Source organism: Dama dama, chromosome 22 (assembly GCF_033118175.1).
Source record: "Dama dama isolate Ldn47 chromosome 22, ASM3311817v1, whole genome shotgun sequence".
Classification (NCBI taxonomy): domain Eukaryota; kingdom Metazoa; phylum Chordata; class Mammalia; order Artiodactyla; family Cervidae; genus Dama; species Dama dama.
The window spans coordinates 11359940-11379086 of NC_083702.1; the positions used below are offsets into that span (position 1 = coordinate 11359940).

At 53.7% G+C, this 19147-nt stretch overlaps 1 protein-coding gene across 6 annotated transcripts in view; it reads right to left on the reverse strand.

Moving 5' to 3' along the window:
• Positions 1 to 11595: 11595 nt before the first annotated feature.
• Positions 11596 to 19147, reverse strand: part of CACNA1C (calcium voltage-gated channel subunit alpha1 C) — a 379681-nt gene continuing 372129 nt past the window's right edge. For all 6 annotated transcript variants that reach the window (XM_061124633.1, XM_061124631.1, XM_061124634.1 and 3 more), the window contains 5 exons: positions 18188 to 18316; positions 16103 to 16209; positions 15768 to 15871; positions 14146 to 14475; positions 11596 to 13323 (listed from right to left, as the gene is read on the reverse strand). In XM_061124633.1, coding sequence (XP_060980616.1) covers positions 13021 to 13323; positions 14146 to 14475; positions 15768 to 15871; positions 16103 to 16209; positions 18188 to 18316 — 973 coding nt within the window. In that variant the 3' untranslated portion in view covers positions 11596 to 13020. The remainder of the gene's footprint in view (positions 13324 to 14145; positions 14476 to 15767; positions 15872 to 16102; positions 16210 to 18187; positions 18317 to 19147) is intronic.

Genomic DNA, 19147 nt, shown 5'->3' on the forward strand with positions numbered 1-19147 from the left:
TATAGCTTGCTTCTTCTGAATTCCATTTCCTTTGCCATTCCTGAATAAATCCACCTTTGCAGGAAAAATGATTCTTTTATTGCTTAGGTCTGTGTTGCCGAATTGTTCCCTGAGTCTAAATGAGTGATTTTCCTGTGGATCAGTTTCAGTGATACAGCTAGAAAAAGTTGTACTTTTTAAAGAGTTTACGATGATGTTTCCATACACTTCCCACTTGACCCAATTTAATTGTTCTGATAGAAAAAGATATAAAAATGATTTTGTTTACAACATAGCTGTTTAAATTCAGCACAACAACTCCAACTAAATTTGAAGTGAAAGTGAAAGTATTACTTGCTCAGTCATGTCTGACTCTTTGAGCCCACCAGGCTCCTCTGTCCATGGAATTCTCCAGGCAAGAATACTGGAGTGGATTTCTGTTTCCTTCTCCAGGGGATCTTCCTGATCCAGGGATTGAACCCAGGTCTCCTGCATTGCAGGCAGATTCTTTACCACCTGAGCCACACAAGACAGAAGCTAAATTTAGCAAATTGCTAAATATATTGTTCACATTTTATGAAACAAATTGAAAGATGGAGAAAGATTACATGAGAGGAGAGGCCTGTCAAATTCTACAGATAATTAGCTTTCAGTTCTGAGAGGCGAATGAACAGATGCATGGGGCTTCCTAGCCTAAATCACTCATCTTCTTAGCGCAGGGATTTTCTAGAATCCTGCTCATCAGAATGTGGCAAGGAATGTCAGAACCGTTCTTGGTTGTTGTTCAGTCGCTCAGTTGTGTCTGACTCTCTGTGACCCCATGGACTTCGTCACTCCAGGCTCCCTTGTCCTCCACTATTTTTTTCTTGGAGGTATGTTTTTAGCAGGGATGAAAATTGCTACTTTCCTGTTTGTATTTTTAAGAGGAATTAGAATTAGAGCCAGAGAGAGCTGTTGAAAAGAAATAAAAGGCAGTTAGCCACAGGGATTATTAAGCTGAAGTCTGTGGGTCAGTCAGTTCAGTTGCTCAATTGTGTCTGACTCTTTGTGACCCCATGGACTGCAACACGCCAGGCTTCCCTGTCCATCACCAACTCCTAGAGTTTGCTCAAACTAATGTCCATCAAGTTGGTGATGCCATCCAACCATCTCATCCTCTGTCATCCCCTTCTCCTCCTGCCTTCAATCTTTCCCAGCATCAGGGTCTTTTCCAATGAGTTTGTTCTTCGCACCAGGTGGCCAAAGTATTGGAGTTTCAGCTTCAGCATCAGTCCTTCCAATGAATATTCCATACTGATTTCCTTTAGGATGGACTGGTTTGATCTCCTTGCAGTACAAGGGACTCTCAAGAGTCTTCTCCAACACCACAGTTCAAAAACATCCATTCTTCAGCACTCAGCTTTCTTTATAGTCCAACTCTCACATCCATATATGACTGCTGGAAAAGCCATAGCTTTGACTAGATGGACCTTTCTTGGCAGAGTAATGTCTCTGCTTTTTAATATGCTGTCTAGGTTGGTCATAGCTTTTCTTCCAAGGAGCAAGCATCTTTTAATTTCTTGACTGCAGTCACCATCTGCAGTCATTTTGGAGCCCAAGAAAATAAAGTCTCTTACTGTTTCCATTGTTTCTCCATCTATTTGCCATGAAGTGATGGAACTGGATGCCATGATCTTTGTTTTCTGACTGTCGAGTTTTAAGCCAGCTTTTTCACTCTCCTCTTTAACTTTCATCAGGAGGCTCTTTAGTTCTTCGCTTTCTGCCGTAAGGGTGGTGGCATCTGCATATCTGAGGTTATTGATATTTCTCCCAGCAATCTTGATTCCAGCTTGTGCTTCATCCAGCCCAGCGTTTCTCATGATGTACTCTGAATATAAGTTAAATAAGCAGGGTGACAATATACAGCCTTGACGTACTCCTTTCCCTATTTGGAACCAGTCCTTTGTTCCATGTCTGATTCTAACTGTTACTTCTTGTCCTGTATACAGGTTTCTCAGGAGGCAGGTAAGGTGGTCTGGTATTCCCATCTCTTGAAGAATTTTTCACAGTTTGTTGTGATCCACACAGTCAAAGGCTTTAGCATAGTCGATGAAGCAGAAGTAGATGTTTTTCTGGAATTTTCTTGCTTTTTCTATGATCCAACGAATGTTGGCAGTTTGATCTCTGGTTTTTCTGACTTTTCTAAATCTAGCTTGAACATCTGAAAGTTCTTGATTCATGTACTGTTAAAGCCTACGTAGCTTGGAGAATTTTGAGCATTACTTTGCTAGCGTGAAGACTGTGGGTAGGCTCTGCAAAGTTTGTAAACTCTTGGAGATGATTTGCAAAATGTTTATTTATGAGTGTACTTTTCCCTGGATAGATTTCATCAGAACCTTGAAGGAGTTTTGGTGATTACAAAACCAAATCAAACCATTGCCCAGTGAAACCACAGCACAGATTTAGTCTGATCTTTCCACTTAATGTTAAGTAAACTGAGGCTCTCAGAGAGTCCATCCCTGCCTGAGGTCAGAGAGAGTCAGGGCAGAGCCCAGGGAGCGAGGGTGGGGCATGTGGTGAGCTCGGGAAAAGAATTAAATGCTCTGTCCTCTTGGATTGGGGTTCCCTGTGCAGGGAATCCCCACCTCCAGGAATAATGATTAAATTTATGGCTTTAAAAGGGAACCTTGAAATTTGAAGGAAGAGAGGAGAGGGATGTAGATGGTGGAACAGAAGTCATGTTGGGCAAGATGAATCAGAAGAATCAGAAGGGATTCCCATAAAGCTGAGGTGTGGTGAGGTTGTAGAACTCTGCGAAAGTGATTGTCAGCAATGAGCAGCAGTGTGCTCAACGAGAGGGAAGTAGTGTAAATTCATTTGCAGAGTATTTCTGAATCAAAATCTTACTGCGTTGAGGACTTCCCTGGTGGTCCAGTGGTTAAGATCCTGTGCTTCCCCTGCAGAGAGAGCGGGTTCGATCCCTGGAACTAACATCCTGCAGCTAGCATGGCTAGATAAGTAAATAAATAATAACCTTAAAAAAAATCCTACCGGCTTTTTCATGGAAATTGACAAGCTGATTCTAAACTTTGGGTGGAAACTCAAAGGACCGAGACTCTCCAACGCCATTGTGGAAGAGAATAAAACTCAGTCTTTGCTAACCCCTTGTCATGTTTGCATTTCTGGTGTCAGTGCACATGGCTGTGTGTCTTGGAAATATTGAAAAATTGTAGATATGATGTTTGCCCCCAGATATTTCAACAAGCATCTCCTAAGAAGAAGGGTGGCTTACCTAAACATTATGCCTTTGTTAATTTATTTTTTCATAATGGCTTTATTACACAGAAGAAAATGAACAAGAACCCCCTAACATTCAGTTCCTGTTCAAATTCCCCAAATTGTGCCCCAAGTGTTTTCACAGTTGCTTTTCTCAAACTAGGGCTCAATGAAGCTTGACAACGCATGAGGTGATGTCACCTCTTTCAATTGAGAACATTTCCCTAGCTGGTTTTGTTTTAAAATGGTATTGAATATTCCACACTTTCTATTTGTCTGGCAGTTTCTTGGTGGTGTCTCCGCATGACTTTTTTTATTCCCCGCACTTCCTGTAGACAGGGAATGAGGTCTGAAGGCTCAGTTTGATTTAGGTGAAACGTTTCGGCAAGAGCACCTTCCAGGTGATGCTGTGTATTTCACAGGCCATCATACCAGGAGGCTACGAGGTCAGCTGCCCTATTATTTGATTTCCTTTGGATAACTCTGTAGAGATCTACTGACATACTGTGTACAATGTACTTGTTTAAAGGATCCAGGCTATGAAACCATCACCGCGGTTTGTCTCCCTACTGTCCCTGTGGAGTCCAGTCACCTGGTGACCAGCAGAGAAGCAAGACTTTTAATTTCATCAACCCTTGTCAGGTCCCCAGGCCCACCCCTGCCCAAGGCTCTAGACTCAGAAAGACCCAGGGTGGAGGACTTGAGAGGCTTCTGCTGAGCTGTGAAGGCGCAGCCCCAGTGGGGTCGGGGGACAGAAGTCAGACCTCAAGGGGGAAATCGTTGTTGGGGACTTGGGGTCCCTCGGAAAGCAAGTCCTGGGGTGCTGGCTGGAGGAGGCAGAGTGACCCTCAGGGCAAGGCCAGGTGGAGCTCAGCACCGCCCCGGCAACCTGTGTTCTGTACTCAGATCCAGGTGCTCATTCAGTTCCTTGGAGCCCATTTCTGGGTTTGCACAGAGCAGGTTGACGGATGAGCCCAGGGAGTCTGAGACCCAGGTGAGAGGGGAGGGGGGAACCCTGCTTGCTCAGTGAAGACACAAGGCCCAGCCTGGCCAGGTTCCACTGCCACAACCACCTGTGGGGTGGTGTCGTGGGTTTTATAGACCTGCAAACAAGCCTGCAGAGATGATGTGATATACCCCAGGCCATAGCTCTGTGTGCACAAGGATTATGTATAAATAATCAGGTGGTTTTTTTTTTTTTTAAACTGAGATGTAGTTGATTTACAATATTGTATCAGTTGCAGGTGTACAACATAGTGATTCAATACATTAATAGATTATACTCAGTTTAAAGTTATTACAGCAAAATGACTAATTCCCTGTGTGTAAAATATCCTTGTAGCTTATCTACTTTATACATAGTAGTTTGTTCCTCTTCCTCCCCAACACCTACTTTGCCCCTCTCCTCTTTCCTTTCCCCTGGTAACCACTAATTTGTTCTCTGTATCTGTGGATCTGTTTTTGTTTGTTCCTGAACCAGACTTGGGTCTACCTGCCCGGGCGCAGTAAAGCCAGTCTCCCAGGCTCTCATGGGTCGTGGTAAAAGAACAGTGTTTAATGCAAGGTGTGCAATGTGGGGACAGGTGGGGAGAAGGGGCCACTCAGGCTCAGAAGACTTGGCCTCGCCTTTGCTTCCAGGGAAGGGTTTTAAAAAGGCAACATCAGAGGAGAGGGTTGCAGAGGCCTGAGAGTCCATGAAGCCCATCTACCTGGCAAGCTGCATGGAGATGGGGAGAGAGATGGAGGTGCATGGAATGAGGGCTTAGTTCTGTTCACGACGTGGAAGCAGGAAGCAGCAAGTGCAGGGGAGTGTCAGGTGTCCCTGTCCCCTCACAGGCCCAATTCAGTTCAGTCACTCAGTCGTGTCCGACTCTTTGCGACCCCATGGACCGCAGCATGACAGGCCTCCCTGTCCATCACCAACTCCTGGAGTTTACCCAAACTCATGTCCATTGAGCCGGTGATGCCATCCAACTATCTCATCCTCTGTCGTCCCCTTCTCCTCCTGCCTTCAATCTTTCCCAGCATCAGTGTCTTTTCAAAAGAGTCAGCTCTTCGCATCAGGTGGCCAAAGTATTGGAGTTACAGCTTCAACATCAGGCCTTCCAATGAACAAGGCCCAACTCATACCTAGTTCTTTGGGCAATCAGATCAATAACCACATCTGCCTTGTGGGGAGAAAGGAAGAAGTGGGCAGAAGCAGGCCTGATGAGGGGGAGAGGCCGGAGTCCAGCCAGACCTGCACACTGACCCTGGAAAGCAGAGCAGTGGGGAGGCCATCCACCCATGAGGGCCGCTCACAGGCTGACTACTCCCAGGGTGGGCCCTGGCTCCCTCACTCCACTCAAGGAGGCATTCATAACCCAAGCAGAACAGATTCATCACAGGCCAAGTCTCCAGCTCTCTCAGCTGATTGGAAGCATTATTTACAAGCTTTGGCACGCACTTTGTCATTGCTGGTAACACCTCGTTGCTGACCGTGACCGGAGGGGCAGCTCCTGGGGGGTGCCCGCCCAGATCCTCCTCCAGGAGCTGGACAAGCAGTGTCTATTCGAGTCCTTCTCCTTCCTTGAGCCTGGACTCCAGAGCTCGGGGTACGGGGTCGGGGGTGGGGCTCCAGCAGAGGAGTTGGGAGAGCAGTGATGACTGTCATTCCTGGAATGGATTCAATTGTCCATGAGGCTGATCTGTAACTTTTTCCAACTAAGATGTTGTTTCTGGGACTGATTAGTTTTACACAGGGAATTATGAGGGTTGGTCTGAATCAGTTTAATAATAAAAAAGAAGCTTGCATGTTTATAGGGCTTCCCTCATAGCTCAGTTGGTAAAGAATCTGCCTGCAATGTAGGAGACCCTGGCTTGATTCCTGGGTCTGGGTCGGGAAGAACCACTGGAGAAGTGATGGGCTACCCACTCCAGTATTCTTGGGCTTCCCTTATGGCCTTGCTAGTATAGAATCCACCTGCAATGTGAGAGACCTGGGTTTGATCCCTGGGTTGGGAAGATCCCCTGGAGTAGGGAAAGGCTACCCACTTCAGTATTTTGGTCTGGAGAATTCCATGGACTATATAGTCCATGGATTCGCAAAGAGTCGGACACAACTGTGTGGCTTTCACTTTGCATGCTTATAGCCGTCAAAGTAATTTAAAATAAAGGTTTTTTGGGCCGGCCTTGCAGCTTATGGGGCCTTAGTTTCCTGATAGGAAGTGAACCTGCACTGTCCATAGTGAGAGCACAGAGTCCTAACCACTGGACTGTTGGGGACCCAGAGGACTTGATATACATGACCTCCTCCCCCCACCACCCCGTCCCCTTCCCTCCACTCTCCCTGTCCTTTCTTCATTCAAAACCAATTCTGTGCCTTTTTCTATATGATGGTGGGTAGAGGAGAAGCATCTAGATTTTGTGGGTCATCCATTTAATTTCTCCTCTTCTGTCCCTTTTCAACCTTTGACCACTAACTGAAAGGAAGATATGGGGGATGCGATGAGTTACTGCAATGAGGTTGGAGACCATGCCCGGGGTCAGAGTCCCTGAGTTTCCCCTTTGGGGATTAGATGTCAGTGGAGGGTTAAGTACGGTTCTGCAAATCCAGGAAACGGTTGAGGAGGCGAGAAGGGCAAGATGACTAAGCCAACGAAGACATTGTTAAGAAATTTATTTGCAATTCTTGTTTTTTGTGTTTTTTTTGTTTTGTTTTTTAAATAACATCATTCCTTAGATAAAAATGCAATCTTACAGGAATATACACAGCGTCTCACAGAGATGGCCCTGAAGCTCTTCTCGACGCCCTGGCCTTTCTCGAGGTTAGAAAGGACACGGGCGAGGCCGCTGACTCGGGTGACGATGTTTACAAACTGTACAACAGTATTTACAACACGAGAGGGCCCGCAGGGAGGTGTGGGGGGCGTGGGGGGGGGTACGCTGACTGTCTGACAGCCAGCGTGATTCCGTGGGTGGGGGGTTGGCGGGGACTCCGAGCCGGGACGAGAGGAGCAGAGGGGCTGTGTCTGGACCCTCCCGGATGGAGGAACTTGGCTGGGAGGCTTGAGGGGCATCCAAATAAAACAGGAAAGTAGCATCTGGTGCTTCACCAGCGGGAGCCTGCCACCCTCACTCTCAGTGTATATGTTTTCCATGGGTGCTTCTCACTGCCACATCACAGACTGGTCCAGACCTGCTCACCTTGGACATCTCAGCCTCGGAGCAGAGCTTCCTTGCACAGGGCTCTGGAATAATGGGGATGCGGAGGGGAAAAAGCAGGAAGCAGGTCATCAGGTGGGAGGTCAAGGCCGGATTCTGAGGGTGGGGGGATGCATTTGATACAGGCAGGCCCCCCAGGGCCTCATGCCTGGGGCTCAGGGCCACCTCGTGAGTGACACCATGGCACTGGGCTGTTCGCTTACAAGCCATCTCCCTTGTCCCAGGTTCTGTTTCCCTTTCAAGCCTTGGCGTGGCTTCTCCACGGTGGAGGTGTTGGGTGGGGAGCTTGCACGCTGGGACCCATCTACGCACAGGAGCCTCCCCCGCCCGGCCCCGCTCCTGGAATCGGGACCCGCAGGAGCTGGGAGTGGGTGACAGAGGCCAGACCCCGTCTTCCTCATCCTGGCCCACAGACCCAAGGGCACCGAGGACGGTGGCATGGGAGCCTCGGGGCCGCATGGTGAACAGGCACCACTGCGCCCAGACATGACCTGCAGACAACGACCCCCCAACACGACAGCATCTACCCCACAGCTGCTCTGATGTGACCTCGGAGAAAACTGTTTCTCACGCACAAGCGATCCCAAGTGGCACACTGTTGTTAATTCACGCGGACTCAGTGTCCTGCTACCTTTCTGAGAGCCGAATCCGAGTTAGACCACTTGTTCTGAAAACTGGGGACCTGAACGCCCCACAAAGGGCTGCCCCCGTACTGCAGGAGGCTGCGGGCCCGCCTGAACTCTCCTGTCACCTGGTGAACCAAGCAGGGCCTGGGTGTCCCTGATTCCCTGCAGAAAGGGAGCCTCCGGGGACAATCCCACCTTGGGCTCTGCCCTGAGGCTCCAGCCATTGGCCCACCTCAGCCTCATAGCACATCCTGCATGTCCCGGGGCAACCGCCCAGGAGGGTGCTCTGCTGACACTCCAGGCGGCCCCCGGGCACCTTCCACCCACCCCTTGGCCTACTGTGGACCAAGTCTTCTGAGTTCATGGCAGGAAAACTTCGATTTTAGGAGTGGTGGAATGTTCTTAATGAAAGGCAATGACATTTAGTTTATAGTCACTCCAACGGGCACCTTTTCCCCGGGTGGGGGGCACCTCCACCTCTCTCCGTGGCCAGTGCTCAGCCTTCTGAGAGGAGGATCAGCCTGGGAGGGCCAGCGCTGCCCGTCAGATGTGTGTGCACGTGAGTGTGCGTGCCCATGCGTGCACGTGCAGGTGAGTGCGTGTGTACATGAGCGTGTGTAGATGTGTGCATGGGCATGCCTCAAGTATCTCCCTGACAACAGGAAACCTGGCAGAAACCCATTTACCTGATAATTCGCTCTCTGGCCCCAAAAGGCAGCGCTTTGTTGCTTTGACATAAAAATAAATAAATAAATAAAGACACAAAGAAACTACGTCAGAATCGGCTCGTGGGGGGGGGGGGGGCCCTCTCACCCAACCGGGGGAGGAGGGAAAACGGGGGTTGGGGTGGGGGGGCACCGGGAGAGGGTGGGAGGTCCCCCTGACGGTACAGCCGCTGGGAAAGCTGGACACTGGCTTCCCGGGGTGACCTCAGGTCGCCTCTCCACGTGCCCCCCGCCTTCAGAGCCCATGGCCCACGTGTGGGAGGGGGTTCTGCAGAGGAGGAGGCCGGGGGGGCAGACACCACACATGTCTGGAGGGTGGTTCAGCTGGGAAATAAGCTGGAGCAGAATTTTATTTTTTCTTCTTCTGAAGCAGATCTTGGGGTCTCGGCCCCTCTACTGTCCCTGCCAAGGCGGGAGATCACCACAGATGTTTCATGAAAAGAAGCCGCAGACACGGGGGGCAAACAGGCCCTGGGTCCCCATTTCCCTTCGGATCTGTGCTGGCGCTCGCCGCAGACCAGAGCTCTGGTCGGAGTGACAGGGGGGCCTGGAAGGTGGACACCAGGTCGCCCTTCCCTGGCCGTTTCTGCCTCTCAGACATGACATGCCTGTCCCCGCAGGTTCCACGGGGAGCCGGGGAGAGGCCACCACTATCCTTAGCCACATCTGTGATGAGGTGTGATGAGGCTGCCGGCACTGACCCTCCCCCCCTCCTCCACCTCCTCCCTATGCTGCTCTAAGTCCCTTCTGTTTCCTGGCCTTTGGGGTGGGGGCACATGCTATCACCCACCCCCTGGAAAACAGCCTCACCCCATGACCTCCAAGCTTTCCCTTCCAGGGGCTCCTTTTCCTCAGAAAGACACTTCGTCGGCCTTGGAGGGCGAGGTGCTCTTAGCTGATCGCTGGGGAGATGGTTTGAGGGGAGGATGGTGGGGAGGACGTGATGGGCAGCTCCTGGTGACCCCCAGAGCTTGGAAGTCGGAGCGCAGAGGAAGATAAAGACGGTGTGCACAAGACTCTGGGGTCCAGCCAGACTGAGAAGATGAGGGAAGCGACTTGAACAAAGAGCCTCTGAACCAAAGCAGAGAAAAATGTATGCATTGAGCTGAAATCTGGGGGGATAAAATCACCCTTTCTTCCCCAAGACCAAAAAGAACTTTCAAGGAGGGGGTGGGAAGGAGACAAGCTCCTGAGTAACTGTAAGAGCAAGGTGGAAACAAGAGGTTGCCTGTCGGGGGACAAACACAAGCCAGGTTCACGAACCCTGGACACAAACTCTTCAGGCGTGTAGGGTCCTCGGCCACTGTGGCTTTTCTCTGGCCACCCAAGGGTTTCAGAAGACCCGACGGCTCTGCTTCTGGGACGGCTCTAAGTCAGGTGCAGAGATGGAGACCACGCTGTGGACGAGGCTCAGGAGGACAGGTGTCACTTGTCCGTCCCGCGCTAGCCGGGCCTGCGCGCAGGCCCGGGGAGACACTTCCCTGGGCAGGTCTTCCCGACAGACGAGCAGGCAGTGAGGAGGCCTGTGGTGCGAGATGGGGTGAGGGTGCCCTTGGCAGAGCCCAGCACGAGCAGGCCAGTGAGACTTGGTGACACAGATGGCAAGTGCAAAATAGAAACGAAAGGCAGTACGAGGCGGCCACGTGTGTGCGGGTGTGCCGGGGAGGTCCGCTGAGAGCCCATATTTCTAACCGGGGGCCAAACGGACAGCGGGAACCAGGCACCACGGCCGAAAGGCTCTGTTCTCCACTGGAGCTAACATCTTAGTGGCCGAGGCAGACAGAGGGAAAGCGGACAAAGGACTTGAATGAAATGTCTAGAAGACCACGGTGGCACCGAGAAGGAGCCCGAGATGGGAAGGGCTGGGCCTGGAGCAACAGGGTGCAGCCTGCTGTCCCCAGACTGTGTTCACTGGGGGCTGAGCATCAGTCCATCACCGGAAAATCAGTCCATCACAGCAAAGCTCATCTTTACGGAGGAATGGGCTGCTCATACAAGTCAGTGCTGAGAGGGGCTGAGTGAGCCTGGGATCGGAGGTGACTCAACAGGGAGGGTCTAGATGAATGCTTGGATCCTGTTTCCCCAAACTGGTCATGTTTCAACGATCACTGCTGGAATCTGCTTGAGGACTTAGCACCCAACAGAGATGCCCCCACCCAGGGCCTCTGGTCCCACCCTCACCATCAGCTCCCCACGCACTACCCTCGATCCTGGTCCCTCCACGGTCCATGACGGGGGACCCTGGAGGAGACCCTGAAGGTGGAGAAACGAGCCGGATGCACTTGGCTTTGGACAGACGAGATGTCAACCTGCTACCTGGCTCCAGCCCCTGCTGTCTAGCTGAGGACGCCCTCTCCTCCACCCTCCTGGTCAGGGGACACATTCCTAAGGAACGCTTGTGCTGGGGCATGCCTAACAGTGAGGTGAGCCACCTCTCCTGGGGGAGGGGCCCCTATGCCTGCCTGTGATGGAAGAGGCTGGTCAGGGCACCCCACGACCCCTCACGGTGCGGGGCTGTCCCTGGAGAAATCCCAAATCCAAGAACCGGGGCAGAGCGGACAGATTGAGGGTGGAATAGACGAGTCCTGGTCTCTCAAAGCAAGATATGGATACACCTACACCCAGGCTGGGGAAAGTGGAGGCAAACGGAAGCGAACACAAGATATGCAAAACAGCGACACCCAAGCCTGCGTGGGACCCACACGGGTGGTGTCAGCACTCGTCACACAACCGAGAGGAAGAACTGTCCCGTTTCCCAGCTACACGTAGAAAAGCACTTAAGAGCTCAAAGGTAAGGCTTGTCACACTCCAAATACAAAATGATTTACTTACATGCAGCAAATATACAAGAAGTGAATTCAAAAACAAACTTAATTCATTATATTCGCTTGGCACAATTGCAATTCAGTTTTAAAAAAATATTTGTAAAATACTGAGACTGACCTGAATTCAAGTATAACGGTCTCTTCAGCAGAAACACCATCAACGCAGTGAAACGTCACATAGAACAAATCGAAGCGAAAAGCCTTCTGAGTTTCTCCCTTAAATTTCTGTGTGGTTTTTTTAAATACAGTTTTAATGCCAACACAACTCACAATTGTATTTTTAAAATGAATATTATTGCATTGTTTTTGCATATCTTGTGGGACAGAAAATGCAGTTACTGATTCCCGTTTCAGAAGCAGAGACAGTGGTTTGTTTTTGCTTTCAAACGGCCCCAGATTCAGGCCTCCCCACAGCTGAGCCTGAAGGGGACCTGCAGGAGGCCTGGCGGCTGCAGACTGGCCCCCACCACACACACACTACCCGCCGCACACACGGCACACACACTCGCAGAGACCCCGGGCACCCACTACTATACACGCTTGTGCAAGACCCTACACCTTTAAATTAGGAAACCAAACCAAAAAAAATCTTGTCACTACCTGCGGAAATTATAACAAATTATTGTGTGTATATGATGGCTGACAAAACCCTCCTACGGCGGCTCAGCTGAATCCTCCGTAGAAAAAGAAACCGACCACTAAATAACACAACAAAACCAAATCCAATCTACATTTGCAAAAGTGAAGACAGTAAGGTGCGTGGCTGCAAAACTTTGTAAACACTCATCTTTCTCCCCTCCCCCTGGGAAAACAAAATTATATATTAAAAAAAAAAAAAACCCAAATGAAAACTGCAACATGCTGTCAAGAAAAATGTCAAATCCCAAAACAAAAGCGCGCTGGACAGTCACCACCGGTCTGGTCCCGGCGGCACGCCCGCTCCCCTGGCCCCATGACTGTGGCCTGGCAGGAAGGGTCCAGACACAGGTGGTGTGGGTGGCCATGGCCGGCCTCCTCCTCCCCAGGGGCGGGCCGGGTCCTCTTTCCTTCTGTGGACGCACAGGGCCCTGGCTCTATGGGGACAGTGAGGCTCATACAGAATATGTGCAAAATGAGTTTTTTACAAGCAAAGTTGAAAGACACCCGTTTAGCATAGGGTCCTTTGGGTGAGGGCTGGGGAGCCAAGGCGGACCCCTCCCTGGTGCCCGCGCCCCCGCCCCCACCGCCCCCCGCCGGACACGGACTGCGGCTGCTTCTCTCCTGGCCACCGACTTGGTCTTGTCCCCACGAAATGAATGAAGACGCTGTTCCGGTTAACTCCAGGCCGCGAGAACAGTGAGGCACTTCTGAAACGAACCCATTAGGAACATTGAGACAAATAAAAAGCCGGCGTCTCCGGCCCGGCTGCTACAGGCCGCTGGCGAAGGCCCTGCTGTCCCGGGGCTCCTCTGTGCCCTGGCGGGGCTCGGCGCTGGGCGCCCAGGCTGCGTCCTCCACGCCCCCCGCTCGGTCCGGCCCCGGGTCCCTGCAGTTTGCACATGGGAGCAGGGTGCCGTTGGGGCTCTGCCTGGCACCCCCGCTGAGGATGTCGTCGGCCGCGCTCTCCATCTCCTCGATGGTCATGTCGCAGGCGTCGGCCAGCTCCTGCGTGGTGGCCTCGAGGAACCTGGGGTCCTGAGCAAACTGCCCCAATCCTTCCGAGATCAAGACCTGGGGGACAGGGACCAGGGACGTTACTCTGAGTCCAGCTCTTCCCTGTGGGGCTGGCGCGGGGGCTTCCGAGGGGGTCACGTGGGGAAGAGAGAGTGTGTGTGTATGCGTATATGTGTGTGCACATGGGTGTACATGTATGCATGTGCCTCATGCCAGGAAGGAGTGTGACAGAGTGCCCCCAGGACACTTGGGTGTGCAAGCCTGAGGGGAGACCTCTGAAGGGGGGCACCATCATCAAATGCAGGCAGGCTGCATGCGTGGAGGAAGCAGGGGCCCTGGTCCTCCCCCAGTATCCTCCCTTGGAGGTGCCCTGAGCCCCGACGTGACTCTTTCCAGGAAACCTTCAGGCTCCTCTGGTGACACCTGGCCCAATACCCCTGGATGCATTTTGGGGCTGACGATCCTGGGACAGTGTGGTGTGTGGTGTGTGGTGTGTGTGTATGGGTGTGTGTGCGTGTGTAGAACACACCTGGCACCTGCCCGTTTGTCCTGAAGCACCTGCCCCCTTCTCGGTGGCCTTGGGGACGCAGCAGGTGAGCCTAGGAGACCCCCTCCTGTCCAGTCTGCTCCCCACGTGCCTGGTCCCCTCCTCCCGCTCCGAGTTCCCTCACGGCCCCCTCCCCGCAGGGCTCCTCTGGTCTCCTGGCTGGTGTGACTGCTCTTCCTCAGCCGGCTGGGCATGCACGTGGATTGGAGACCTGAGTGAGTGTCTTTCTGGCCAAGAGACTTGATGTTCCATGTGCTGGGGAGAACCAGAGTCCCCTCTGTTCTGCCTGAACCCCCCACTGCCCAGCCCTCGGGCAGTACCCAAGCACTCACCGCCTCCACCAGGCTGCTGGCACTGCCGTGGAACGGCCGGCCCTGGGGCCCTGCCGGGCTGGGCACAGTGAGTGACACGGGCCGGGCCCTCCGGGGGGTGCCGCTGACCCCGCAGGGCGTGGGCTCCCCGACGTGGGGGTCGCAGTGGATGGATGGGAAGCTGCTGGTGAGCTTGTCGCTGGAATCGGCCCCCTCCAGCCGCAGGGTAGGCACGGGCCGCGGAGGCCAGGCCGGGCCAGGTGTGGCAGGGGGCGTGAGGCGTGGTGGGGGGAGGGTCCCGGGGGGATGGCTTCTCTGCAGGAGGGGGCTCAGGCCCGCCACTGCCAGCGCCTGTGGACAGGATGGGAGAGTGTGAGCCCTGTCCCTGTCTCTGACCCTTCCCGGCGCTTGCACCCTTGAGGTCACGCACCCAGACCCAGAGCTCGTCTCAGCTGCCCTAACAGACCTTGTGACCATCAGTCAGCCGGGATCCTTCTCCCCTGAGCAAAGAAGGCCAAGGCCCGGTGGGCTCACGGTCATCTTCCCTCTATTCCCAGGCCTGCCCCCCGTTAGCTGTGTATTCTCTCCACCAGCTCTGACGTGATGGGCCGTGGGGAGCGACCCTGCCTGGAGGGGAGGCCCAGCCCGAGGGCCAGAGAGGGGAACGTGGCCCACGGGTCGGAGGGGAGCACGAAAGCAGAACAGGAGGATGCAAAGAGAGGGAGGGTCTTCCTTCGGGCACCATCAGCAGAGACGGAGGGACCAGCTCCTAGGAATCCCTCAGCAGTGCATGTGGTGTCTCCCAGCCTGCCGGCCTCCCCTCCCTGGGGCCCCCAGAGAGCTGGTGACATTCCAGAAAGCCCCATGGAGACCACGTGTCCTCCGGTGACAGCACTCAGGCTGAGCAAAACCTGAGCAGAAGTGCCCTCACCCAGGCAGAGCCGCTCTGCCTTTTGTGCTGGCTATAAGCCCTGATGGGTACCGAGCATCTTTGGGATAAAAAAGCCATTTGAAGTAAAAGCCTGTGATAAGGAAGTGTAATCAAGGAGATGAGAAGGTGGGGGAGAGTCCAGTTTAGACCCTGATTTGCCTGGAGGAGAGAGACCGGCCTCGGGGATTGTTCAGCTGCTGGAAACCTCTGTCGGACCTAAGGTCCTAAGAGGAACTTGAAGCTGGGGTCTTGGGTTTCACCCCCTCATTTGGCGTCACTCAGGCCAAGAGCCAGTTCAACTACTGAATCTGCCTGGACCTGCTCTCCTGACATATCTTTGCCCTGACCACACTGCTGGAAGGTCCTTTGGTTATTTCCATATTTCACAGATGGAATTTTGTGCTGCTCAATGTCCAGGCTCTAGCTACGAACAACAGTTAGTTCTGGGAGGGGAACAGCTGGCCACTGGAGGGAGATGAGAGCTGCTGGTCCTTCCACCCTCCCAGGGGCTCTCCAGGACCGCTTGGGTGTCCTGCCTTGGGGTACACGGTCCTCGGGTGCGCAGAGCCCTTCCCCAGGGGCTATTCGGGCAGGGTAGGGGATGCAGCAGCGGTGTGGGACAGGAAGGGCGACTGGGGGTCCGGAGGTCTGCTCCTCTTCACAGGGAAGCCAGCCCGTGGGGGAAGGGTAGCCTGTCTCCAGGTGGGGCTACCTGATGGTGAACCAGGTGCAAAGGCAGGACTGTCTTCTGAGAGACGTCTCCCCCGGGATTCTTCTGTCGCTTCAGACATTCAAGGTGGAAGGAGGCCCTTCGACCTGCACACGAGTGATGACTCAGCATGGAAAGAGGATGTGGCTGCAACAGCTCACACCCAGGGATGGGCGAGGATGTGCCCCCGCCAGAAACGTCCAGCCCCAGGCCAGCTCCACCCTGGGGCCCATGCGGGAGGCCATCGCAGCCAGGCCTTGACATTCCTCGGTCACCCCTGCGTGCCTTGTCATCACCGGGGAGGGGGTGACCGCCTCTAGAGAAGGGGGTGGGGTTACCTAGGGAGGCGGAGCGCAGGAAGCCCCTCTTTGGGGACAGACGGACGTCCCTCCTGTCCTCTTCGGGGGGAGTCAGCTGCCGATTCTCATCGTCCTGGTAGGAGAGCCTGGAACAGAGGACTTGAGACAGTCACCCCAGGACGTCTGCTTCTCTCAGTGAGGGGACCCCTGATGCTGCTTTCTACAGGCCACGGGGCAGCAGAAGCTCCCGGCTCCTCTCGTCTGTTCCCTGTGTGCCCCCCATGCCTCTGACGTTGGCAGGTGTGGACAAGTTGGTCACTGTTGTTGAGAAAGCTGGAACACAGTTCTGGACTCCTCCATGGTCACAGATGGGTGCTGTCTATGCAGCCCCTCCCAGGATGAGCCTAAGCTTGTACCTCCCCATACTCTCCAGGCCTGCCCACCTTGGTCAGCGGGAGCACAAACATGTGATCATTGGTGACAGATGGCTGGGGGAACTTGGGGTGTCTAGTCAGTCAATGGCTCCTGGACTTTCTGATGGGGACTCAGTGGGAAACGGCTCCTCCTGGCCTGGGGCGCACGATGGCCACATGCGAGGGCCAGACTCGGACCCCCAGGCTCTGTGCCTGCATCTACTGCACCTGCGAGATGCTGCTCTGCCTGGGCCGAGGCCATGCCCCTGAAAACAGCCTCTGTGGGCCCTAGGCTGACTGCACAGGCCCTAGTGGGGCTGCCTGGGCACTCAGCCCTTCCTGTCGCCAATGAGGCCGCCACCTGTGCTCTCAGGGCAGAGGCTGTCCTCCTGGTGCGCTGACCACGAGCCAGGAAGGTGCTGGATAAAACCCACCAGATGTGCCTCTTACCGTCAGCGCGGTCACCCTCCTGTTACACTGTCTTACTGTTCAGGTTGTCCCCACTCTTGAAGACCCAGCTTCTGGGTGACCCTGAGCCTCTCTGAATGTCTCACCCACACCTGGCAGTGGCCTGTGAGCACCGAGCGTGCACGGAGGGCACAGATGATGGTGAGTGGCCACGTAGTAATCCCTTCTCAGAACGTCAGAAGCCAGGAGGGCTAGCAGTTCCCCGTGATGAAGCGTTTCTCTCAGGAAAGCGTCTAACACAGCTTCAGCTTGGTGAACGCAGCTCACAGTCACAGGTTGTTAATAGAGTTATGAGACTTGGCAACAAAGCTTCACAAAACAGTGCTGCCTTTGTGACGCTGGCCACGCTACTTCCTGCTGTCCTGTCCTGTCCTTTCTTTTTTTCTTTTTTATTTTTTCTGTGCTTTCTTTTAGGAGTGCTGGTTGTAACTGACTAAGCAAATGTCACAGCCCCCTCACAGGTCCGGATCTGCAGTTTAAAAACCCTTCCCTTGAACTGGCTCTGGTGGAGTTCTCAGTTACGGCTGCCAACGGCGCCCTCTGCTGTCAGCTTTATTATATGCAGTTTCAGGAATAGAAAGTGAAAGTGAAAGTGAAGTCGCTCAGTACCCTCTGACTCTGAGAGCCCACAGACTGTAGCCTACCATAGACTGTAGCCTACAGGCTTCTCCGTCCATAGGATTTTCCAGGCAAGAGTACCGGAGTGGGTTGCCATTTCCTTCTCCAGGGGATCTTCCCAACCCAGGGATCAAACCCAGGTCTCCTGCACTGCAGGCAGATGCTTTACCCTCCAAGCCACCAGGGAAGCCACTTAAATGTATGAAGTGAAGTGTTAGTCGCTCAGTCGTGTCTGACTCTGCAACCCCATGGACCATATAGTTCCCTGGGCTCCCCTGTCCATGGGATTCGCCAGGCAAGAAATATTAGAGTGGGCTGCCATTCCCTTCTCCAGGGGATCTTCCCAACCCAGGGATCAAACCTGGGTCTACTGCATGGCAGGCAGATTCTTTACCGTCGGAGTCAGTCAAGGTATGCATGTGCGTATCTATTGAGCTTCACTGTAAACTATATTTACGATGTCTGGTCGCAGTCAAAAAAGCTTAGGGAAACAACATTTAGATGTGTCCCTGGAAGCATCATTTCTCAAGCAAGCATCAGGCTAACCAGAGTGGGGGGCTTCCCTCCTCTTTGCAGCTGCCGGAGGAGGAGTCGGGGGCCCCTCCCCAGGGAGGGACGAGCTTACATCTCCGTGGAGACCAGGCTGGGCTCGCGGCTGTGCTCTGCGTCCTCGTCCAGGCGCACGGCACAGGTCTCGTCTCCAGGGGCCTCTTCCTGACACAGCATGGCTATCGGGCTGTCCCGGGAGGGGCACCTGAAGTGTCCAGGGTGGAGACAAAGGTCAGCAGCTGCCAGCCCCTCCCCTCCCCCAGCAGGTAAGGGTCCACACAACCACTGACGGACCCAGAAGTGTTCCCATTAGGGTTCCACGTGGGGGAGGGGCCTCGGGATTAGGTTCCAAGGAGATCTGAGTTCTGAGCTGGTCAGTTTCTCCCAGCACAAGTCACGTTGCCCACCCGTGCCTCAGCGTCCCCACCAGCACAACTGTCTGTCTGTGTGGCTTTGGTTGTGACAAATGAAGCAGTCGATGACATGGTGCTTTGGAAGGTGGGGTGGTCAGATCTTACACAAGGGCTGGGGCAGGGGCAGGGGCAGGAAAGGGGCTGTCCCTCCTGCTGCTGTAGGCAGTAGGGCCTGGGGGCACTTGCTGGGAGCTTCCTGGGGTCATAGCTGACATGCCTTGAGTTTGATGTTGATTCTTAGAGCCAAGCATGGAGAAGAGGGTCTCACAAAGGGACTTGCTCCTCTGAGCAGAGGGGCATGAGCCTGAGTACCCTGAGCAGGAGCCCCCCTGAGCTGAGACCCTTCACACCAGAATGTGCCCTGGGCTGAGCTCTCCCCTGGGCCCTGGGCTTCTGTTCATTTGGTCATGTGGTCTTTAGCTCTGGTCTCTGGCCCCCCTTTCCCGTTGCATCTATCTTTCTCCCTACAGGTCCTGAGAGTTAGGGTCCCTTTATGCTCAGACTCACAGGGAATCTGGGAGTCATCTCTGCTCATCCTCTCAGAATTGAGTGCGGGTCACTGTCCAGCTCTGACCTGGGGCCCATCAGCCACTCAGGGAGGGTCCGGGCTGTTCTCAGGGGAG